The 25,647-nt window shown below is 47.8% G+C and overlaps 1 protein-coding gene across 1 annotated transcript in view; it reads right to left on the reverse strand.

Moving 5' to 3' along the window:
* Positions 1–9,603: 9,603 nt before the first annotated feature.
* SLC36A4 (solute carrier family 36 member 4) overlaps positions 9,604–25,647 on the reverse strand; it is a 594,695-nt gene continuing 578,651 nt past the window's right edge. The window contains exon 11 of the mRNA XM_068264886.1: positions 9,604–10,440. Coding sequence (XP_068120987.1) covers positions 10,139–10,440 — 302 coding nt within the window. The 3' untranslated portion in view covers positions 9,604–10,138. The remainder of the gene's footprint in view (positions 10,441–25,647) is intronic.

Below are 25,647 nucleotides of genomic sequence, written 5' to 3' on the forward strand. Positions count from 1 at the left end.
GCGGCAAGGCAGAGGTTCGGTTGAGGATTATGCGGCAGAGTTCCGTAGGTGGTCAGTCACGGCTAAATTTGACAACTTTGCATTAATGGATTACTTCTTGTCTGGGTTGTCGGAGGAGGTCTCCGACTTAATGTTAACAGTACCCGAGCCCAAGACAGTTGATGAGGCCATATCATCGGCCATCCGAGTGGATCGCAGGTTGCGCCATCAGAGGCAGGCTAGGGGCAGTCACCGTGTCAGGGTGACATCATATGTGGCACCGTCCGCTACACCCCTAGTAACACCTTCTCCGCCTGTCTCTCCCTCCCCAGCCTTGCCGCCGCCCGAACCAATGCAGATTGGTCGGTCGAGACTGACCCAGGTAGAGCGAAGGCGAAGAATGACAGAACAGCTGTGCCTGTACTGTGCAGCAGCAGGGCATAGGGTGCGAAACTGCCCTAACAGGTCGGGAAACGAGTTTGCCTAGGAATAGTGGGGGGTGACACCCTAGGCACACAAACTGCACCCCTTAAGGAAAAGAAGTTACTGCTCCCTTGTACGGTTACATGGGAGAATAAGTCTATGGCCACTGAGGCATTTATTGATTCGGGCTCAGCGGCCAATTTTATGAATTTTGAGTTTGCGCAGGAGTTGGGTATTCCCCTTACTCCTGTGAGACCCCCCATTCAGGTCACAGCAGTGGACAATTCCCCTCTGCAACGGAATCGTGCACTGTCTCAGACTCCGGAGGTGAAGGTCACTATAGGGGTACTTCATGGGGAACAATTATCATTTTTTGTATTGCACATGTCAACCTCCACTATCATCCTAGGCATGCCCTGGTTGCAACTCCACTCACCTCAAATAGACTGGGCCACAGGGCAGTTAACCACTTGGTCACCTCGTTGTTTTCAGCAGTGTTTGGGGAAGTTGACCCTGGGGCAAACCAGAATTCAGGTGGAAGGGGTACCCGACCAATATTCCGAGTATTCCGATGTGTTCTGTCCCAAGGCAGCAGACAAGTTGCCCCCACATCGCCCTTTCGATTGTCCCATTGACCTCCGTTCAGGATGTGTACCCCCCCGGGGTCATTTGTACAACCTGTCGGGACCCGAAAAAGTAGCCATGCAGGATTATATACGTGAAAACTTGGCCAAAGGTTTCATTCGGTCGTCTCGGTCACCTGCTGGAGCTGGTTTCTTTTTTGTTAAAAAGAAAGACGGAGGCCTGCGACCCTGCATTGATTATCGCGGACTTAACAAAATTACAGTCAAGAACCGCTATCCCCTGCCGCTGATAGACGATTTGTTCACACAAGTTACAGACGCTAAAATCTTCTCTAAACTAGATTTGCGGGACGCGTATAACTTGATACGCATAAGAAAGGGCGATGAGTGGAAGACGGCCTTTAATACACCAGACGGGCATTACGAGTACCTGGTGATGCCCTTTGGGCTCTGTAATGCCCCGGCCGTCTTCCAGGAACTCATTAACGAGGTATTCAGAGAGGTGTTGGGGAAGTTTGTTTTAGTCTATCTTGATGATATTCTTATCTTCTCCAACAACCTCTCTGAACATAGAGACCATGTGAGGTTTGTTTTGAATCTGTTAAGGCAGAACTCCTTATATGCAAAACTTGAAAAATGTATCTTTGAAGTAACGTCCGTCGCCTTCTTGGGGTATATAATTTCCACCACAGGCCTGTCAATGGATCCTGCCAAGGTTTCGGCTGTGCTGGAGTGGCCACAGCCGGTGGGGTTGAAATCTCTTCAGCGCTTTCTTGGCTTTGCCAATTACTATAGACGGTTTATAAAGGGGTACTCCACAGTCATTTCTCCCCTTACAAGTCTCACCAAGAAAGGGGCAGATACAACTCACTGGTCTCCTGAGGCTTTACATGCTTTTTCCACTCTGAAGGGCCTATTCTGTTCAGCACCCATCCTCAGACATGTGGATACGTCCTTCCCGTTCATTGTGGAGGTGGATGCTTCAGAGGTAGGAGTGGGGGCTGTGCTGTCTCAGCGATCAGGCTTGCAGGGTAGAATGCACCCTTGCGCTTACTTCTCTCGCAGGTTTTCCCCTGCAGAGAGGAATTATGATATTGGTAATAGGGAGCTCCTGGCCATCAAATTAGCCTTCGAGGAATGGCGACATTGGTTAGAAGGAGCTGAGCATACCATTACGGTTTACACCGATCATAAGAACTTAGAATACATCGAGGGGGCTAAGAGGTTGAGCCCTCGTCAGGCTCGATGGTCGCTATTTTTCTCCAGGTTCACCTTCATCATTACATATACCCCGGGGAGCAAGAATGTTAAGGCAGATGCCTTGTCCAGATGCTTTGAGGCAGAGACAGCACAGCCCTCCGTTCCTGAGACCATTATTCCTCAGAGATTGATACTGGCAGCCACTGGAACTTGGGAGGATTGGAGGGAGACGCTGAGTCCCTTTCAGCAGGACATCCCGGAAGGGAAGCCCGCAGGGGTTCTATTCGTTCCTCTGCCGTTTCGCCTTCAGGTTCTGGAGATGTTCCACGCACATAAGAATGCAGGGCATCCGGGGGCATCCAGAACACAAGATTTGGTAGCCAGATGCGCCTGGTGGCCTTCTCTGGCAGCGGATTGCAAGGAATATGTGAAGGAGTGTGTGACATGTGCCAAGAGTAAACCCTCCCGGCTGGCACCTGTCGGTACCTTGCAGTCATTGCCCACCCCGACTGAACTGTGGACCCACCTGTCCATGGATTTTGTAGGCGAACTTCCCAGGTCTGAGGGAATGGCGGTCATTTGGGTCGTGGTCGACCGATTTAGCAAAATGGCCCATTTTGTACCTTTAAAAGGACTCCCCTCCGCTTAAGAACTGGCCGAGTTGTTCATTACGCATGTTTTTCGATTACATGGTATTCCCGAAAACATAGTCTCAGACAGGGGAGTTCAATTCGTCTCACGTTTTTGGAAAGCTTTTTGCCAGCTCATGGACATAAAACTGTCTTTCTCGTCTGGATATCACCCTCAGACCAACGGCCAGACTGAGAGAATAAATCAATCATTAGAGCAGTTCTTAAGGTGTTATGTAGCTGAAGCACAGGACGATTGGGTCAGATTTCTGCCGTTTGCAGAATTTGCCCAAAATAATTTAAAAAACTCGTCCTCCGGTTTTTCGCCTTTTCAAGTAGTGACGGGAAGATCACCCAAATTTTCCCCATTGCCTATAGCCTCCACTCCGTTTCCAGCCCTGGAGGTCTGGCAAAGGTCATTCAAGGACCTGTGGGGGACAGTAAGAAATAACCTGGAGAAGGCCTTTTTGAGTCAGAAGGGTCAAGCCGACAAGAGACGGTCGGTGGAGTGGAGATTCCAACCAGGAGACCCGGTTTGGGTGTCCACACGTCACTTGGCCCTAAAACAACCTTCTAATAAGCTTGGTCCCAGGTTTGTGGGTCCATTTCCGATAACCAAAAAGATCAACAATGTTACTTATAATGTCGAACTTCCCACTAGCATGCGGGGGGTAAGGTCTTTTCATGTTTCCCTTCTTAAGCCAGCGGTCCAGGTGGGTCCCACTCCTCCCCCTCCTGTGTTGGTAGATGCCCAACCTGAATACGAGGTGGAGAAGATAATTGATTCACGTACTGTACAGAACTCAGTACAGTATCTCGTGCATTGGAAAGGGTATGGCATTGAGGAGAGGCAATGGGTACCTGGGAACCGCATGCATGCGGACGAGTTAAGAAGGGAGTTTCATGCGTTGCATCCCGAGAAGCCTGGTGGGAGCTGTCCGGAGTCCACTCCTCGGGGGGGGGGGGGGGGGGGTACTGTAAGTAAGCGGGGAAGAGCCGCCGCCATTAGCCAGCGGTCGGCGGCTCTTCCCGCGTGCAGTGGCCGCTCGCACGGGGAGGCAGCCGCCTCCTCCCAGCGTGAGGCGGCTGTCCCCGTGGAGAGACAGGCTGAACGCGGAAAAGCCGCCGCGTTGGACGCGGCGGCTGGGGCATGTGTCCCCGCTGCGGAAACACCGCAGAACGGGGCTACTGCAGCTGGGACTCATAGTCCCTCAGGCTTTAGAGTGACGCGCGCGCACTCAGGAGGTAGATATGCCTGAATGGGTGAGTCAGCTGACCAGGCTGGTCAGCTGACTCTGGCTCCACTCCCCATTGGTCCTGTGTTTGGGGTGGAGCTGGAGAGCAGTATGGGTATATATACTGCTGGCTGTTCATTTCTTGGGTGTCTGGCGTTGCGTTCACATACGTGGGAGCACCCAGATCCGTTAGTCAGATCCGTTAGTGTGCCGGGACCAGCTGGAGCTGTAATCCTACACTAAGCTAGATTTGTTGATAGCTTAAAGTACTAGTTTGATTGTGATTATTTGTTATGACCTTTGCCTGCCTCGACTATCCTTCTGAACCTTGACCTTGTACCTCGTTATCTCTGATACTCCGTTGCTGAACCCAGCCTGTACCTTGACTCCGCCTCTGCCTCCTGATTTTGTACTCCGATATTTCTGATACCCCGTTGCCGAACCCTGCCTGTACTTTGACTCCGCCTCTGCCTCTAGATCTTGTACTTTATCTGTCTGTGTGTGTACGACCTGGCTTGTCCGACCTCGAGAACCGACCTCACCATTGGAGGGGGTTCTTCGTTCTGTTAGTAACCCTTCCGCCTGAGGGTGACTTTCAGAAGATACTTCCTGCTAGCAGTCTGACTCCTCCCGTTTTGGAGAGCTCAGGGTTGCGGAAGTAATCTGTACAGTACGTCTTACTGTACTGAGGCCTAGTCCTCTAAGTGTTACTGTTACACCTAACACTACACTCTACTCCAGTGAACAGAGGTTAGCCAGTATATTGGATTATCGGTGATACTGCAGATCACATATAATCTGGTATACGTCTGTATTCCCCGTGACGCTGCAGGTCACCGGTAATCAGACCTCTCTGTGCTTCACCGAGCGTTACATTTTGCTTGTTTTTTATTTATTTGCAAAAACTTTTTTTATTATTATTATCTTATGCACAATTACTGTAAAATAATGTTCTGTTACAGTTACATACATGTAAAAAACTGCCCATGAAACCCATTAAACTTCCATTGAAAAATATCATTATCACAAAAACTGACTTTTAATGTACAGGTGAAAATCCCAAAAATTTGAATATCCAGCAAAAGTTAATTTCTTTCAGTAGTTCAACTTTAAATGCAAAACTAATATATGAAATAGACTCATTACATGCAACGCAAGATATTTCAAGCCTTTAAAACTTATAATTTTGATGATTATGGCTCACAGCTTATGAGAACCCAAAACTCAGACTCTCAGACCATTAGAATATTGTGACGTTGAATATTCTAGGCTCCAAATGTCAGACTCTATGGATCAGCTAATTACAGTAATCCAAAAAACCTCCATAGGGTTCCTATTTCATATATTAGTTTCACTTTTTAAATTGAATTACTGAAATAAATTAACTTTTTCCTGATATTATATTTTTCACCTGTAACAATATTAAAAAATGACCTTTACTTTTCAGCCTGCAGCCAGCTATGAATTTCCAGACAAGATGAATACAAACATGTTAATCTGTAGGAAATTTAGCCCTGTACACTGTCAGGTAAAAGACACACCCCTTTGTAGGCCTAAGTAGTTGCACTGCAGGCATTTCCGGATCCAGAAATTCAGGTGCTCCATTAGCTGTTGTCTCCCTTGTGGAATTTTTTTTATTACACAAAATTTTAGTTAGTTTACACAGTCATTTATTAAAAACTCCCAAAACACTGTGTTTGTCTTCCTTTAAACAGTACATTAGTTTTTAAAGTGAATCCAAGCTGAAGCTCAGGCCAAAAAGGAAATACTTACCTAAGAAGAAAGAAGCCTCTGGATCCTATAGAGGCTTCCTGGGTCCTCCTCGCTCCTGCTGACTCACAAGGACCCATCAGATGATCCGGGCTGAGCTCCTTTTCAGGAACCCAGACCTGATCAGATTATTCCACAAGCCCTTGCCGGAAAGCTTTGGGTGGTCTGCAAGCAGCAATGGGGGAGCGGAGGACGCTGTGAGAAGTCTCTACAGGACCCCAAGGCTTCCCTCTTCTTAGGTAAGTACTTCTTTTTTGACCTGACTTTTGGCTCGGGTACACTTTAACCATTTCTGCCGCCCGGACATGATCCTCACGTCCAGACGGCTGCTCTGCTGCGGTGCCGCACTCCCGTGCGCGAGCGCGCCCCCGTGCCTTCCCCTGATAGCTCTGGGATCAGTGAACGGGAACATGGTTCCCGATCACCGATCCGTGTCCCCAGCAGAAAAACCGAAGCGCTCTTACTAGAGGCTTCAGTCTTTCTGCAAAAAAATTTTTTTCTTCCTCATCCCCCTTGTGCTTCCGGTGATCGAGAAGCACAAGGAGAAAAAAATAAACTCAAGGTAGTCATCTTGTGGCCAAATAGTAAAACTACATCTACATATTTTTTACATTACGATTTACACATATAATAACATTAAAAATTAACTGTTTATTAACCACACCAAAATATTACCCAAATAAAATTTTTAATGAAAAAAAAAATTACAATTAAAAAACAAAACAAAAACATAAATAGTTACCTAAGGTTCTGAACTTTTTAAATATGCATTTGAAGGGGCTATACTATGAAAATGTTTTAAATTATAAGCTTGTAAATAGTGATGGATGCAAAACGGCAAAAATGCACCTGTTTTTCCATATAAAATATTGGCACCATACATTGTGATAGGGACAAAATGTAAATGGTGTCATAACCGAGAAAAATGGGCAAATAAAATACATAGGTTTTAATTAGGGTAGCGTGGATTATTTTTTATTTTCTTATTAATCCTGTTAAAATGCATTTATAAAAAAATAATTCTTAGCAAAATGTACCACCCAAAGAAAGCCTAATTAGTGGCGGAAAAAACAAGATATAGATCAATAAATTGTGTTAAGTAGTGATAAAGTTATTAGTGAATGAATGGGAGGTGAAAATCGCTCTGATGCAGAAGGTGAAAAATCCCCGCGGGCTGAAATGGTTAAAGCCTGTTTGAGTCCAGGGTTTCTCAAAATGATATACCCCTTTATTAATGAGTGTCAAGGCAAAGTACATCCGACTGTAGGTAATATAAGCTCATGCATACCTTGATGCATGTAAATTTGTTAGGAATACTCCATAATTGTGTATAGTACATTCTGTGAAGCTTTTAACTGACTATAAATACTTATTTAGGTTTATGTACATTTTTCAAGTGCCCCCCTGAGACAAAATAAAGCACCACTTGGGGGGTATGTGTACCTTATACTGAGAAACTTGACTGGAGATAATTGGACACATGTAGCCAGATGCAATCCACTTTTTCTTCTCTACACTATACGATTCTTTATACGATTCGATTACGATTCTATTTACGATCCAATTAAATCCGACATGTCCGATCGGGATTCTATTCGACTCAATTCGATTTGCCATTGCAAAACAATGGGAAATCGAATTTAATCCAATCCTGATCGGACATGTCGGATTTAATCGGATTGTAAATAGTATTGTAAACGAATCATATAAAGAATCGTATCGTGTAGATTGGGCTTAAGTTTTCTCCTAGGTGAAATCTTCACACCTTATCAATAAAATACATTTTAAGCCACCAGCAAGCGAGATAATACTCAGAATAATTTTGACAGTACTTTTTAAGCTACTTGTTGGTACTTTTTTAATTGCAAGGTGCTGAAAAGTCATTTTAAACAAGATTAAAAATGATCTCCTAGGAGAAACTTAGAAAAAGATAGAAATTGCATGTGGACCATGGGCCCTTATTAAATTCAGCTTTTCTCCTAGGTGATATTTTCATACCATCTCAATAAAATGCCCTTTAAGCCACTAGTCAGCAAGAAAATAATGAAAATAATTTGGATAGTACTTTTTCACCAACTTTTGGGTACAATTTAATTGTAAAATGCTGAAAGTTAGTTTAAAGAGAATATGAAAATGATCTCCTAGAAGATAATTTAGGTGAAAAAGTTAATTGCATATGGGCCTCAGAGTGTTAAAAAGTTATTTTAAACAGAAGATAAAAAATTATCTCCTAGGAGAAAAGGTTAATTGAGGTTAGGAGAAAAGGTTAATTGAGGTTAGGAGAAAAGGTTAATTGAAAAATTACCTTTTTTACCGGAGTCCTATCCTAGGGGATATTTACACAACTTGTAAATAAAATTCCTTTCACCAACAGCAAGCATAAAAATACTCAAAATAATTTTGATCGCACCTTTTCACCTATTTTTTTGGTACTTATTTAATTGCAAAGGGGTGGAAAATTATCTCTTAGGTGAAAACTCAGGAGAAAAAGTTACGGTAATTGCATATGGACCATGGGCCCATATACAATTAACTTTTTCTCCTAAGTTTTCTCCTAGGTGATATTGTCACATCTTATTATAAAATGCCCTTTAACCTATAAAGACCTGGGGCTTGCTTTTGCAGGAGATCGCACGCCCGCCTTCAGTCTCCCATCGGCTGTCTAATACCCCGTGCAGTGCTGCAACCTAAGGCAGAGCTGTACTGGGGACAGCCATGTGACACGGCTGTCCCCACCATAGGCTGGGAAGTGAAAATAAATAATAATATTTGTTTAAAAAAAAAAAACATCTGGGGGGGCGATCAGACCCCACCAACAGAAAGCTCTGTTGGGGGGGAATCACTTGTGTGCAGGGCGCAGCTTGGCCTTAAAACTGCAGTGGACTATTTTACAAAAAATGGCCTGGTCTTTAGGGAGGTTTAACACTGTGGTCCTCAAGAGGTTAAACCACCAGCAAGCAAGAAAAGACTCAAAATAAAGTTGATAGTACTTTTTCGCCAATGTTTGGGTACTTGTTCAATTGTAAAATTCTGAAAAAAAAATTTTTTAAAGAGAAGATGAAAATGTTCTCTCTAGGTGATAACTCAGGAGAAAATAGTAATTGCATATGGGCCATTGTGTTTTTAAGAATCTACACCTGTTTTCCCACGTTCATGCAGTGATTGGACTTTTTTTGCTGGGAAATGGTCCCTGAACTCCGCATGCTGGATTTACTTGGACACCATCAACCCTAATGCCCTAGAACACGTCTTGTCACATTGCCATGAATAAAGATTTTACACCATTTTGGAGATGTTTAAACCAGGCACTTAATTAACATTTGTGTAAACAAGGTCTTAAATGGAAAGACCAAAATCAGCAGAAGTCATAAAAACGTAACAAGAAAAAATGATCTTTTGTGCCTCTTCTAAAAACTGCCATGGCAGTTTTTGTGCCTTGCTAGAGCTTCTGGGAGACAGTTTCATAGGTGGGCAGGAGCTGTCCAACATGTGCTGTATTTATGCCTGTGCCTCTTAGGGCTGGTTCAGACGGACGTTTGCAGAGCGTTTACAGCCAGCGTTCAGGGCTTGGTGTTAAACGCTCCCATTCAAGTGAATGGGAGCGTTTGTACCAAGCTTTCAAGCGCGTTTACACAAACGCGGCGTTTGGGTCCCGATTTTCTCTGGCGTTCAAGGAGCCCCTGGAAGCTACATGTAGCTTCCAGGGGAGGTTAACCGCGACGGCTAATGTCCCCCTAGGGGAAGAAAAAACGCGACCGCATCCAAACGCACACGAACGCTGCTGAACGCGACGCCAGCAAACGCAACGCCTCCAAACGTCCGTCTGAACCAGCCCTTAGCCAGTCTATCACAGAGAAGTAGAGTGGAGAGTTTGTGTGGACTGCCAACCACACTATGGAATCTTCCAGAGCTGCCATCATGCTTTCCTGTTGCTGAATAAGGAGAACAATTGCTGCGACAGAGGGGAAGGAGTAGAAATCCTAATAGTGACGCTCTGGCTCTTTTCCGATGTAGAATTCAGAGATCTTAGTTTTCTGCTTTATCCTGCACACATTAGTTGTCAACAGCATGAAAAGGCAATCCGCTTGATAACCGAAAAGTAGAGATCAAAACAGCACCATGCTGTAGTTTTACAATGGGAAAAAAGTAAAAAGTGTAAAAGTAATTTAACAATATAACTGTTCTGTAAACAAAAGTCCCTCATGATTCGGCAGTTTTCTTTCTGTTTTCATAAAAAGAGGTATAAAAATACAGGACACCCGTATGCACATATTGTTAGCCCTTCTAATAGTTTGTAGATCATTACAGGTAAGAGCCCTCAGGGGGATCCCAGGTAGGTGCAGTTCAGTTCCTGTAAAGTACACTCTGTGACATTTGCCATTAGCGGTTCAGTCGGATAAACAATTTCCTCGATCGTTACGTAGGTCCCCATTACAAACCCCACAAAGCCAATCACAGCTATGGAAAGATCCTTGGCAATGGTGAGAAGACTGATGTTGTCTCTGTAGAAGGTGAGAATTTCTACAATCGGTGGTACGATTAGCGCTAAAGAGCTGCTGCACACGGCTCCCACGAAGGAGATCACCAGGTCAAGTCGCGGGATGGACACGGCCATGGCACCTGAAAAGACAGAAGGTGTTGAGTTAAAACAGCAATCAGGTTTATTTGCCATCAGGTTTGTACATGAAATTATTGTTGGCACAAACAGGCTCAGTAGAAATACTAAAAAGACAAAAGTAAACAGTGGTGTGGCATAGACAGGCGCCAACGTGGGTGGGGTCGCTATGGGTGTGATGGGGGGCTGGGTTGAGGAGCTGGACGGCATGGAGGAAGGAGGAGTTTCTGTGTCTTCTGGGCTCAAAGCTCGGCTGTTCCTATTTCAGTAATCCAGTATCTATTCAGTAAGGAGTTCTTGGGCGAGACTTGCCTAACACTGCTATTGCTTTTCTTGGTGCGCTCTAGTGACTGCCTCACAAGTGCTTTGAGTCCCAACAGGTGAAAAGCGCTATAGACGGTAGATACTGGAATTATTGTTAAGAATCTGCCGCCTATAGTGCAAACGAGCCTGTGTGGGCACACAACCACTGCAGTAAGCCACCGCCCACAACGCAAACATTACCATGCAAACTGCACTGCGAAGTGACATGTAATCTTCAGGAAGTGGTGACCTGCAAAGCTTGCACGCCACCACTGGTTATTGTGAGAATCAGGGGTTTACTGATTGCGCACAGCAAGCTGAGCGGCAGACAGAAAAATGCACATGCTAGACTTAGCTCTTTTCTTATTTATACTTTACATTAGGTAAACCAACAAAACATTATAAGCATACTAAACATCAGGCATAACAACGAACAAAATGGACGAGATGTCAGTAGCCCTGAAAGGGAATCTAAAGTGAAAATAAATGTGTGATATAATGAATTGTATATGTAGTACAGCTAAGAAGTAAAACATTATTAGCACAGATATGAGTCTCATATTGTTTCCAGTACAGGAAGAGTTAAGAAACTTCAGTTGTTATCTATGCAAAAGACCTTCTGTGAGCTCCGCGACTTTATAAAAGTTGTGGACAGCACTGTTTTTTGAAGCTCTTATCGCAACTGTCTCTCATTGTTTCTTCTTTGTTTATGGTTTTTCTGCAGAGAAAAGTTCAAAGGGTCATAGCCTGCTCTGTGAAATCATTTAAAATGCTGAGTGTAGTGTGGAATCTGCAATTTGTAGAGAATGATGCAATGTCATAAAAAAAGAAGCTATATAACTGAAAATAAAAATATGAGACTATTTTGTTTGCTACTAATGTTCTATGAATTATCCGTATTACACAATCAATTCATTATATCGCGAGTTTTTCGGGTTTTTTTTTCGCTTTAGTGTCACTTGAATACTGATTGTTTATATGGGTTTCCATAGCAACCAGCTGTGGTGTGACTTCTTCAGTTCAAAGAGATATATAACAAAAACTGGATCCAGGGGCATAGCTGGAGGGGAGCAGCTCCTATGATCGCAAAGGGGGGGGGGGCAGAGCTGTGGGGGCCACAACTACTAACTGTAACGATTGGTGTCAGCACACAGAGAGAATCTGATTATTGGTGATCTGCAGTATCACCAACAATACAGATATATACCTGATTATTGATGATCTGCAGAATCACCAATAATACAAGTATGACTAACCTCTGGACACCTGATAAAGTGTAAGTGTTTTGGTGCAACAGTAGGCTGTCTCCCGTGGGGCGAGAGACGCAGATAGCAATGAGCATGGACCACCTGAGGAGCAGGTGGCCCTTGGCTGTGTGTGAACTATCTCCTAGGAAAGGGGATAGAGATAACCTGCGAGTCAATGATTCCCTGCAATAGTGGGAATCAGACTATACTGCAGCCAAAGGACTCCTAAGGGAGAGAGTCCCTGATTGGACTGCCGAGAGGCCTCTCTGATGAACAGGCGGTCTCTGCAGCTACCTGACACTCGGCTGGGTAGTGTCACAGGTAGTACAGACAGACTGAACACTCAAGGTATGAGTGACAGCCAGAAGGGTCGGCCAGGCCAGGTCGGCAACACATGAGCAGATAAGGTACAGAGACAGAAGGCTGATTCGGTAACCAGGTACAGGCAGGGTTTGACAACAGGTAGGCAGATATGCATAGGTACCGAATCAGAAAGCAAGAGAGAGGTCTAGAGAGCAATTGGTCATAACAGATAAAGCAGAGGTCTAGTCTAGAGTGTGAGGTCCGTGGTCTTAACACCCAGGAACTGGTCTAAAGCAGGGATGCTCGGATGTGCCTCATCCACGAATTCGGCAATCCGCGTGGTTGCAAAACAAAAATCCGCATTCGGCCCCGCCGCATGCGGATTTTCGTCCGCGTCCACGCAACCACGCGGATTTTCTGCCGTGAATGGCGTAATCACGCGTGGATTCCCGCCCGGAGGCGGATTTTCTTTTAACGTTAATAACAAAGCCCCCATACATGCTACAATCCCCCAAATTGCATGGATTATCGAGGTGATAAGGGGCAACATAACTTCAACATAAAAAATTCCAAAATTTTTTTTTTTCTAGAGAAAATGGATTTTAAAGTGAAATCAACACTTTAAATGGGGCTATTAATTGGTAATAAGTGGTTTTAAAAAGGGATATACGCGTTAAGCAGTCAAAGAGGTGAAGGCGAGTTCCAATGGCACTGGCGGCGAAGGTACCGCTGGAGGAGGATGAGTGGCTGACGCCAAAAAGGCCCCAGAGAGGTTTTTGTAATTTTTTTTTTTTTGCAGCAATTAGCAATGACATCGCAGCAGAGTTGTCAGTGGACACGGGCAGTGTAAACGCAGAGTGCAGTGGTGGTAGCGACTGAGTCAGGAGAAGGACTATGCGGGCGGTCAGTTCAGCAGCACAGAAGGACCACGGCAACATACTGGTAGTAGTAGTAGCAGCACAGCGTCATAGTGCTGGCCAAAAAATTAAATGCACCCGGTGACCCGGGCAGTGTGAACGCAGACAGAGTACATTGGTGGAAGCGACTGAGTCAGGAGGAGGAGGACAATGCGGGCGGTCAGTTCAGCAGCAGCAGCACAGAAGGACCATGGCAACATACTGGTGGTAGTAGTAGTAGCACAGTGTCATAGTGCTGGCCAAAAAATTAAATGCACCCGGTGACCCGGGCCGTGATAACGCAGACAGAGTGCATTGGTGGTACCGTGGTAGCGACTGAGTCAGGAGGAGGAGGAGGACAAAGCGGGCGTTCAGTTCAGCAGCAGCAGCAGCACAGAAGGACCATGGCAACATACTGGTGGTAGTAGTAGCAGCACAGCGTCATAGTGCTGGCCAAAAAATTAAATGCACCCGGTGACCCGGGCAGTGTGAACGCAGAGTGCAGCAGCGGGAAGCGACTGAGTCAGGAGGAGTAGGACAATGCGGGCGGCCAGTTCAGCAGCAGCAGCACAGAAGGACCATGGCAACATACTGGTGGTAGTAGTAGCAGCAGCACAGCGTCATAGTGCTGGCCAAAAAATTAAATGCACCCGGTGACCCGGGCAGTGATAACGCAGACAGAGTGCATTGGTGGTACCGTGGTAGCGACTGAGTCAGGAGGAGGAGGACAAAAGGGGCGTTCAGTTCAGCAGCAGCAGCAGCACAGAAGGACCATGGCAACATACTGGTGGTAGTAGTAGCAGCACAGCGTCATAGTGCTGGCCAAAAAATTAAATGCACCCGGTGACCCGGGCAGTGATAGCGCAGACAGAGTACATTGGTGGAAGCGACTGAGTCAGGAGGAGGAGGACAATGCAGGCGGTCAGTTCAGCAGCACAGAAGGACCATGGCAACATACTGGTGGTAGTAGTAGTAGCACAGCGTCATAGTGCTGGCCAAAAAATTAAATGCACCCAGTGACCCGGGCAGTGTGAACGCAGAGTGTAGTAGCGACTGAGTCAGGAGGACAAAGCGGGCGGTCAGTTCAGCAGCTCAGAAGGAGGACCATGGCAACTTACTGGTAGTAGTACCATAACACCAAAAAATTAACCAAGGTAGGCACTAGGCAGGTAGTAACTGTCTTTATAAAGGCAGGCATAGTTAACAACAGCACATGCAGCAGCCACTTCATGTCCCCCTGTGTCCGACAGTAGGAACTCACCTTCCACCCAAGCCTGGTTGATTTTCAGGAAGGTGAGTTTGTCCACAGAGGCGTGGGAGAGCCGAGAGCGCTTCTCTGTGACCACGCCACCGGCCGCACTAAAGCATCTCTCTGAGAGGACACTGGAAGGAGGGCAGGATAGGAGTTCCAGGGCGTACTGGGAAAGCTCGCTCCAGATGTCCAGTCTCTTGACCCAGTACTCCAAGGGGTCCACGGGGCTGTCGGTGTCATTGAGCCCACTGGATGACCCCATATAGTCAGACACCATGGTGGTCAGTCGTTGCTTGTGCTGGTTGGTGGTGGATGCTGTGGCGGGCACCTCTGTTCTGGGCTGCTGCACTGCATACAGGCTCTTGCTTAGGCTCTTAAGGTCTCCGGGGCGCCAGTTGCTGCTGCTGCTGCAGGTGGTTGTTGTTGTGCTGCTAGTGGCAATGGCAGGCACCGCTTGCTGGCTTGGCAGAGCAGTTACAGTGGGGGTGGAAGGCTGGGGGAATGCTTCCAGTAGTCTGCGCACAAGGGCCTCCTTCAACTCCCTTGTGCGTTGCTCGGTGGTGGATGGCGTCATTAAGTCTCCCAGCTTCCCCTTCAGATGGGGATCAAGCATCAAGGTAATCCAGATGTCCTCCCTTGAACGCATCTGGATCACCCGAGGGTCCCTGCGAAGGCAGCGCAACATGTGCACAGCCATGGGAAACAAGTGGGCCCTGCCAGCAAGATCTTCCTCGTCCTCGCCATTGTCCCATAACGCATGCCTGTCCTCTTCCTGTGCCATGTCGTTGTCCTCCTCAAACCGCCATCCACGTACAACGCCTGCTGCACTCTGCTCCTCCTCCTCCTCCTCATTCAGGTTAGGGACCTCCAACTCTTCCACTACCTGCTGTGAGCCCTCCTCTGAGCTGGACTGTGCTGCCATCTGCTCCTGTTCTTCCAACTGCCTCAGGGCTTCATCCCCACGCTCAATTAAATTGTCCATTGCCTGCTCCAGTAGACAAACCAAGGGCACCCACTGGCACACAGAGGCCCGCTCCTCACTGACCATCTTGGTTGCCTCCAGGAAGGGACTCAGCACCAGGCAAACTTGCTGCATCAGTGTCCACTGAGTGGCAGTAATCATGGGGACTTGCTGGTTGCTGGGGACACTTGGGTCTAGCATGTAGGCCCTAAGAGCCAGCCTGTGCTGACACAGCCGCTCCAACATGGCCAGAGTCGAATTCCAGCGAACTGGCATGTCGATGATCATCCGGTGTTGTGGCCTTCCATACTGCTGCTGTAAGGTGGACAAGAGTGCAGAGGCAGTGGCTGACAGGCGGAAAAAGCGTACCACCGCCCGGGCATCCTGCAGCAGCTCGCTCATCCCCTGGTAGGTGCGCAAGAAGCGCTGCACCACAAGATTGAGCACGTGGGCCAAGCAGGGGATGTGCTGGAGGTTTCCCTGCTGCACTGCTGCCACCAGGTTGGCCCCGTTATCGGCTGCCACATACCCCACTTCCAGGCCTCTGGGGGTCAGCCACCTCCGCTCCTGCTTCCTGAGGGCGGCCAGGACGTTGGTGGCCGTAAGCCTCTCCTTCCCCAGGGTCACCAATTTTAAAAGGGCTTGGCAGTGCCGAGGCTTGGCGCTGCTGCTGCCGAGGCGGGCTTGCTTTCCGGGTGCAGAGGGAGTGTCGTGACAGGACCCTTCTGCATCCCCCCTGATCCCGCGTGGTGGCACCACTAGCTGGGCTGATGCGCTCTTGTCCTCCCTCCCTTCCATCAGTGTCACCCAGTGGGCCGTAAAGGACAGGTAGCGACCTGTCCCAAATCTGCTACTCCACGAGTCCATGGTCACGTGGACCCGCTTGCCCACAGAGTAGTCCAGGGAACGGGCCACGTTTTCCACCGCAAACTTGTGGAGTGCTGGGATCGCGCTCCTGCTGAAATAGTGGCGACTGGGGACTTGCCACTCGGGGATGCCAAATTGGAGCAGCGTCCGCATGGCGCTCCCCTCCTGCACCAGGGAGTAGGGAAGCAGCTGTGATGCCATGGCCCGGGCCAGCAAGCCATTTAGTTTGCGGATCCGCCTGTGGCTTGGAGGCAGAGGCTTGGTCAGACCCTGAAAGGTGTCGCTCAGCAGGGTCTGACGACGCTGGGATGCAGGGGAGACAGAGGAGAGAGACGAACACTGGCTGCCAGCCTCAATGTCTGTGTCCTGAGCAGCCGAGGTGGAAGAGCGCTTGCGTGCTACTACTGCTGCTGCTGTGGGGGATTCACGACCCTGAGGGAGGGATGATGCTGCTGCGCTGGTGGGCCTTCTGCTCTCAGGAACCCCTGCCAGCAGTGCCTGCTTCCTCTTAAAGTCCGCATACTCGCGGCAGTGGCGGCTTCTCAGGTGGCCCTGGAGGGATGAGGTACCCATCTTGCTCAGACTTTTCCCACGGCTCAATCTTTTGCTGCATAACCTGCACACCGCATATACCTTTTGTCATCAGTACATTCCTCAAAGCAATCCCACACTGGTGACTTTAATTTACTGCGGCCCCCACTAGCAGAGGGTGCAGCGGAACAATGTGTGGTAGTAGTTGCCGGGGGTTGCATGGTGGTGGTGCCGGCTGAAGCAGTGTCCTGTCTACTTCCTCCACGCCCACTGCTGCCGATGCCCCTGCCCCTGCCTGACATATGGCGATATCCTTGCCTAGGCCGAGGTGACTCGTCATCCTGCTCTGCCTCTGACCATTTTTCCACGGACTCAGCAGGCTGCACATAGTTAGGGTCCACAACGTCGTCATCATCAGCAGCATCATCATAATCCAGCTCTTCCTCTGACTCCCCCGCCTCCTCTTCTGTCCCTACATCCCCAGACACAGACCCCTCTTCTTCATCACCAGAACTCAACAACGCTTGTGATTGTGGCCCGATCTCAATCTCTGCCACATCAGTCCCCAGTAAGTCCTGAGCTTCTTGCATCAGCAGGTTCCCAGAAGCCGAACTGAGGGACAGAACGCTGTCATCCTGGGAGGGCTGCTGACCAGTGGGTGCTGGGGTGGATGTCACAACAAGCGTGGGACGTTGGCTGCTGCTGCTGCTTGGAGTGGTGCTCACAGTAGAGGTCTGGGAGGAAGTCATGATGTCCATGAGTACGTCAGGTTCCATTTGCTCAACCACCACACGGGGACCAGAAACTTTAAAATATTTGGACAATGGCGTCCGCTGACTCGGCCCAGGCTTTGCTGCCCCCCTTTCTGCTGCATCACGACCACGTACAGCTGGGCGTCCTCTCCCTGGACGTGGAGCAGTCCCAGAAGTGGCTAAGGCAATTGAACTCCCTTTCCTCTCACCCCGCGAAACCCTGCCAGACATGTTGCTAGTAATGAATCACTGGATGCAGTGGGCACAGTACAAGGTCACTGAAGGATGCACCAGGCACAGTACAACGGCACTGAAGGATGCAGTGGGCACAGTACAAGGTCACTGAAGGATGCAGTGGGCACAGCAGTGGGCACTGGATATACAACTAGGTCACTAAAGGATGCAGTGGGCACAGTACAAGGTCACTGAAGGATGCACCAGGCACAGTACAAGGTCACTGAAGGATGCAGTGGGCACAGTACAAGGTCACTGAAGGATGCAGTGGGCACAGAAGTGGGCACTGGATATACAACTAGGTCACTGAAGGATGCAGTGGGCACAGTACAAGGTCACTGAAGGATGCAGTGGGCACAGCAGTGGGCACTAGATATACAACTAGGTCACTGAAGGATGCAGTGGGCACACAAGGATGTCACACTGTGTAATGAGATGCTTATATGCCAGCGAGCGAGCAGTGGGCACTGGGCACGGCACAAGGTCACTGACAGAATGAATGAACAGCGCTGGCAGAGAGTGGTGGCGCCGGCGGTGTGACTGGCTGCCTGCAAATAGTACAAGTGTATAACTGTCACTGGAATATACAAGTGAACACTGCAGCTGCACTAACACAGATAATCCCCACTCCCACTACACTGACTACACTGCAGCACTGAACCTGCCTGCACTACACACAGTTAAATAATCACTAGACTCCCACACTCCCACTACACTACACTGACTACAACTAACTACAGCAATCACTCACTGACTAGCTAACTGTGTACAGTATAAGAGCAGTGTTAGCAAAAAAAAACGCTTTGTTTTTAACACAATAAATGCACTTGCTAAAACAACAATGGCCTGGAGATAATCCTCTCAGCACCACAGTCTAGCAAGGACAGAGCTTTTCCATCATGGCCGTCGCTTTATATTCAGGAGGGGAGGGCATAGCTCCCCTCCTGTGATTGGTTGCTAGGGCCTGGCTGGGGCCCTCTGATTGGTCTGCATTGTGTCACTTCCGCATAGTTTGACGCATTTCCGCTAACCACGACTTCAGCGCCGGGTTTCACGAGCGTGAATGCGGATTTCTGTCCTCATTCACGCGAAGCCGAAGCAGATTTTCGTGGTTAAAATCTATTCACGGCTTAGCGTGTCCGAGGAGGAATGCGTCAAAATGGTCGTGAATCCACGCGTAAGCGTGATCACGACCTGGCGGTGAGCACCACTGGTCTAAAGTATAACACAGCAATGACACAGTATTCCTAAGCTTGGGTGTGAGGTCCTTGGTCACAACACCCTGGAACTGGTCTAAAGTATAACACAGCAATGACACAGTATTCCTAAGCTTGGGTGTGAGGTCCGTGGTCACAACACCCTGGAACTGGTCTAAAGTATAACACAGTAATGACACAAGCGTAATCTGGCTAAGTGTGAATTCCCAGGTCCACCTGGTTCTAACACACTGTGGGATCTGACTGGTCTGAGTGCTCACACGTATGTATTCGCAACGGCAGACAACCTGAGACTGACCAGCGAGATCTATATATAGTGCAGCGCTCCTCAGCACCACCTAGCGCTGGTCACCCAATGACAGTCTGCGCTGGGATCAGCTGACCAACCTGATCAGCTGATCCCTCTCCTCCTGGCATAAAGGTCCTGCCTCCCAGCGCGCGCGTAGCTCTACATCTGTGTGCACTAGAAGGCTCAGACAAACCAGAGGCATGCTGCTGTGCGGTAACCGCCGGTCTGAACGCGGAGACAGCCGCCCCGCCACCAGACCGTGCGGCGGCATCACCGCAATCCTTTACACTAACCTTCCCTTCCTCCGATACAGGAAACTATACTCCAGATCACGTGTTTTTGTGGCCACACATGTTATGGGTGTGAAGATCCTGATGGCCACACTTGTTTTATGGCCCTTGTAAGATGCTGTGAAGGTCCCAAAGGGAAAGGGTTTGAACATGGGGGAAAAGGAGGGGGGGGGGGGGTTAATAAAAGTTGTGCTGGGGTGAATTGTAGTTACGCAACTGAATGGATCGACTCGATGAAAAAACCTCAGGCAGGTAAAACATTTCCTTCATCTGTATTTCAACTCCATATTTAGCTGTAGATCTTGAACTCAACATGAATATGACAGATTAAGAGAACAGATGGGGCTTACAAATGACACTTGTCCAGGATTGTCTCATTAACATGTGGCGTGTGGAGTTCTCCCTTAACAACCCCAATTATATGCAGGCCAGACAGCGTTCCCCGGGTGACTCTGCACAGCAGACAGCGTTTTGCTTAGGAAGCAGATAGAGCCATCCGCTGCCAAGTCAGCATAAGCATTCATAACATTATTTCCTTTCCATAACAGCCGTGGTAGCAGCAAGCAGCTCTGCGCCGTACAATATGCCGCCGCTGCAGAGATAACAAGCCGACAGGGCCGCCCGTGCAATGGCAGCAGGAGGGAGACGGCTGCGCGGGGTGCTGAGGATGATAATCTAGGAGGAATACGACTTTCTATATGAAATTATTCAGTGCACAAGTGCAGAAGAGGGATTCTTGTGGAGCTTTTGAATACTTCTTACTTCTCATTGTTTAATAAAGAGCTGGGGTCTAAACAAGACATGCCTAACACTTCCTGCTGGTAAAAAAATTCTAATCCAGCGTCAGCGCCTGAGGCTCCCGAATGCCAGGAGAGGAATTAGCGGTTCTGTGAAACCAAACACACAGAATAATCTGCTTCTGCAGTTTAACCTCCTCCTGACTGCCTAAAGCCAATAGGCGTCGGGAAGGTGGCAGCCCCAGGACTGCCTAACGTTGAAAGGCGTCAAGTCCTGGGACGGGGTTTTACAGGGGATCGCACGCGCAGATGCTCACGCATTCCCACTTGAGTGGTCGAAACTCTACTCCGTCATCAGTCTACTAGCGGCGATCGCAGCTAGCAGACTGTTAGACAGAGAAACCACCGTCTATTTACATTGTAAAGCGTTGCGATCTACAGCAGCGCTGTACTGGGGACAACCGTATCACTTGGCTGTCCCCTAGAGAGGCTTTCCATCGTGATCCCCTCTCATAGGCTGATGCCTATGAGAAAGGATTGCCGTGATTGGCTGGCGGGGGAGGGATAGGAGTAATTAAAATAAATAAAAAATTGAGAAATTTATTTAAAAAGAATACAAATAAAAAAATAAACAAATGGGGGAATTCACTTGCCTGCTAAGTGATATGGCTCTGCAGCAAGCTACAAAAGCAGATCCGAGATGAAAAACTAACTATAACAAGCAACTTGTCTATATATCTTATCTAAAGTTTAGATAGTTTACACCGCAAATCTAGCTGCAAACCGCTTCAACGGTTTATGATTAATTATTCCTGTGATACGACAGCAGCCATGTTCTGTTTCTCACATTACACACAGGTAAGCTGCTGTGCATCTCCAGCCCTCAGCCTGCGAAAACCTAATTCCCTCTCCTCCCTCCTCTGAAATCTCTGGCTAGTAACCTCCACCTCCTCCTGCCCAGACTGAGCTCCCATAAGCCCTTGCTACTGTCTGAAAATGCCAAGGCAATCTGAAAAGCTGTGGGCGTGGCCTGTTTAGTTTATAGGGAATTAGAGTATTAAAACAAAAAAAGTATTTGGCTTGAGGAATGCCCTATAAACTATATGTAAGGCACACAATTATGCAATGAGTAAAAGTTTATCTCGGATCCACTTTAAAGCTACAAAGCACTAAATTGTAAAAAATAGCCTTGTCACTAGGGGTGTGTAAGCCTATGGTCCTGAACTGGTTAAAGAAAATCTGTAAATAAACTCCCCCTCCCCCGAGGACCTTACCTTGGGAGGGGAAAGCCTCTCGATCCTAATGAGGCTTCCCCCGTCCTCCTCTGTCTCGGAGATCCGGCCCTAGAAGCCCCTGAACACCGGGGAGGTAAATATTTACCTAAAGCGATCGGGTCTGCTCTACTGCACAGGCAGCCCGATCAGAAAGCTGCTACTGAGCCTGCGCTGGAGCCGGGGAAGGTAAATATTGCAACCTTGTCAGCTGTGGTTTCGGGGCTTCCTGTGCTGGTTCTCCGGTGGTGAGGAGGACAGGGACAGGATTCCTCCTCCTGAGGTAAATATCCCCCAGGAGGGATTTTTTTCTTACAGATTATCTTTAAAATGTATCTGTGGGCAAAAGTTAAAATTAATTGGCAGGCAATATCCTTTCATGCAATGTAAAGTATATCTATGCAGGTCTAAACAATCCAGCAACAAAAGTTAAAGGTTACCTGACACACGGTAAAACTACCTAAGGTAAGCATAGAGGTACGTTCATGCTGGATCCACATACTTTTGTGCGTTGTCTGTTTCCTCTCCTCATTCGCCTTACCCTCTGTAATCACTCCTTGAAAAATATGATATTTGGATAAAGTCACATTTTCAGACAGGAAGAGTCAGGCTTGTCACGATGGTACCTCCTACCACCCTCCCATTCTCTCCTTATAAGGTGAGTGAATAGGGCAGGGAATGGGAGGGTGATAGGAGGGAACATTGTGGCGAGCCTGATACTTCCTGTCTGAAAATATAACTTTAGCCAAAGATCTATTTTTTCAAGGAGTGATTACGGAGACCGGGGGAAACAAGGGGAGAAGCGGACACCACGCAGAGGTATGCCGTTCCAGCATGAACATACCTCTATGCTTACCTTAGATAGCTTTGCCTTGGGTCAGATAACCTTTAACTCTTTTGCAGCTGGATTTCTAAGACCTTCAGGTCAGATGTGCTATAAAGTAAATCTGCAAGAAAAAAAAGAGCCCCTGAGGGGTACTTACCTTAGGAGGGGGAAGCCTCTAGATCAGGGATGTCAAACTCAAATACAAAGTGGGCTGAAATTCTACACTGGTACCTAGTCGCGGGCCAACCTCAAAGTCTACTGGCCACCATCCTCCCTAATAAAGTTTCCAGGTGTGTAATGGCCCCCCTCCAACCCCTATACAGTTCCCTAGTGTCTAGTGGTCCTCCCTCCCCTATACAGCTCCTTAGTGTTTAATGATTTCCCCCACCTCACCCATATGGACAAACATAATGCAAAGTGCGGAAACCACCTGAGGGTCAAATTTAATGGCTCTGAGGGCAAGATTTGGCCCGCGGGCCACAGTTTGACATCTATGCTCTAGATTCGAATGATGCTTCTCCCATCCTCCACCATCCCTCCGTTCCAGCGCTGCCAGCCACTGAAAATCCGCCGGGACTCCGGGATCATAACAATACTGTGTGAGCCTCGCCCAGGCGCAGTAGCTGCTTTCCTTCATTCTAAGGCAGAAATAGCTGAGCCCGATCAGATCCACTCTACTGTGCAGGGGCGTGGCGTCAAACTCCACAGGAGTGGAAATAGGCCCTAATACTAACACGTAATCTTAAAGAGGAACTGTACTCAAAATAACATAATGAGACACAAGCCCCTGTCGGTAATCTTTGGTGGGTCTGCGAGCGGCAGCGGGAAATGGAGGCATGGAAACCTCTACAGTAGCAATAAAAAGTATGGGAACCCTTTGGAATGATACAGATTTTTGCATAAATTTGTCATAAAATGTGATCCGATCTTCATCTAAGTCCTGCTGATCTCTTTGGCTGCAGTAGTGGCTGAATCACACACCTGAAACAAGCATGACTTCATGTCTGACTTCAGTCAGGGCACCTGATCTGCATGCTTGTTCAGGGGCTGTGACGGAAAGTATTAGAGACACACAGGATCAGCAGGAGAATCAGGCAACTGGTATTATTTTAAAAGGAAAAAATCCATATCCTTCTCGGTTTAGGTTTCCTTTAAGGTTACTTTGAGCATTTGTAATGTTGCTGCGAATGTCAGTGCAGAGCTTCGGCTGTCAATCATCTAAAAAAACAAAGTACTATGTCTGTATTTTTCAAACATGACGGCGCTGACCTGTGTCCCGAATTCACCTTCTTTTGTTTCCAAACTTTCCTCGGAGCTTAACAGCAGAATTACAGCGCAGTGTGTATGCCGATGCGCCCGGGATGAGCAAAATAATAGCAAGTTGTTTATCCAGAGTAATTACTGCAGACTCTTATTCTATTACTTGTAAATGTGGAGAGATTACCACGGCAGGGATATTTGCATTTCATTATTAGCGCCACAGCCCCGGACGCTGAGGATTCCTAATGTGTATGTAGAGGCCTAACAATAAGCAAGCATGAATTCATTCTCACTCATTTCCAGGGTATGCGGTGTTATCAGAGCAGCTGCTGGGCACAGAAGATCTTCTGCCGGGGGAAGGCGAGTATGAATTAACTTACATGCTTTAATAAACACGCTCCTATCAAATGTCTTCTAAGAGCAGTTAAATCGATTAGAACGTGCTGGGCTCCACTCATCCGAGCCTCAAACACAAAAGTTAATTCCTCCTAAATAGTAACGAATGCCATAGATCATGGAGGGTGGTTAGAATACAGAAACAAATCTAAAGCTGGCCATACACTGGTCAATATGGCTAACAGATCACTCTCCGATCATTATCTGATCAGAGAGGGATGTATCTGCTTGAATCCCTCCATACAAAATTAAATTATTTGAAAATCTGTGTGCGTCTGCAAGGTGTCTCCTGGTCACCTCTCACCCATAATTCCCCCCCCCCCTCCCCAATCACTGTTCTCCCTGCCGGCTGCTGTTTTTTCACTCCTGTGGTGTCCTGGGTGCTTGCGTGACGTGAGGACAGGCACTAGGGGCAGCGTGGCATGTGACTTGCGTGACCACAAGAGGCCTCTAAGTGCCTGGGGACTCGCGAGTGGTAGAGAGGAAGAAGCCAGCGGGGAGAGAAGTCACTGGAACCACTCTACAGACTGGTGACTGGAGTAGCGCTAGCGATTAGTAGCAATGGCGACACGCTCCTGATCCACCGCCGTTAATCGAACATTTTCTGGCTGTGTGATCGACTGGATTTACTGATTTCGGGTGAAGTCGGGAATCGGTTGCAGCATTGATTTCTAGCCAAGTGGATCAAATCGGCTGGATATTGATGCAAAAAATATCTACTAGTGTATTGCCACCTCAAAGAGGGACTTTAACCCAGGACTTAACTTCTTCCCAAACAGTAGCCATTAACCCCTTTCTCACAAAAAAATCTTTACCTTTTCTCAAACAGATCATCAGGGGGGTCTGTATGGCTGATATTGTGGTGAAACCCCTCCCACAGTGTGTTGTCATGACCATGGTCCTGACAGTTTGTCTGAGAACATTGTTGCATTGTGGGAAATAACAGCTTTTTCCAACTGTTAAACAAGCAGTATCTCACTCTGTGCATAGAACTCATTATCTCACATGCGCGGGTCCTCGATCGCGTTCCTGTTACCGGGAGAGTTTGGCGCATGCGCCGTTGCAATTGTACAAACTGTGCCAGCGCAGAACACTCGCGGTTACGGGAGCACGATCGAGGAGTTGCATGAGGCCCTGGGCCTGCACATGCAGCTTCTGAGGGCTACAGTTGCTGCAGAGATCAGAGTGGAATGACGGGGAGGGACCAGAACAACTACAGGGAGCTAGAAAATGCCCTGGGTAAGTTAAACTGCGTGGAAATTTTAGCTTTACACTTCTTTAAAGGACTCATGAAGTAAATAATAAAAAAATTTAAAAAATTCACCCTTTGCCTGTTTTGAGTGCTAGGTGTGTAATATAGTCCAGTTACTGGAGCTCTGCACATCCATGTAGATAAATCATTCAGGTATAACTTCTGTTTGAAAGCACTTCCATGTTTCCCATTGAACTATTTCTACTTACCTGGGGCTTCTTCCAGCCCCTATAAGTCACTTGTGTCGCTCGCCGCAACTCTGGTCTTCTCTTCTCTCCAGCCGGCATCCTAAGAAGATCGCCAACCCCCGGAAGGGTCAGCATCTTCG

Source organism: Hyperolius riggenbachi, chromosome 2 (genome assembly GCF_040937935.1).
Source record: "Hyperolius riggenbachi isolate aHypRig1 chromosome 2, aHypRig1.pri, whole genome shotgun sequence".
Taxonomy (NCBI): domain Eukaryota; kingdom Metazoa; phylum Chordata; class Amphibia; order Anura; family Hyperoliidae; genus Hyperolius; species Hyperolius riggenbachi.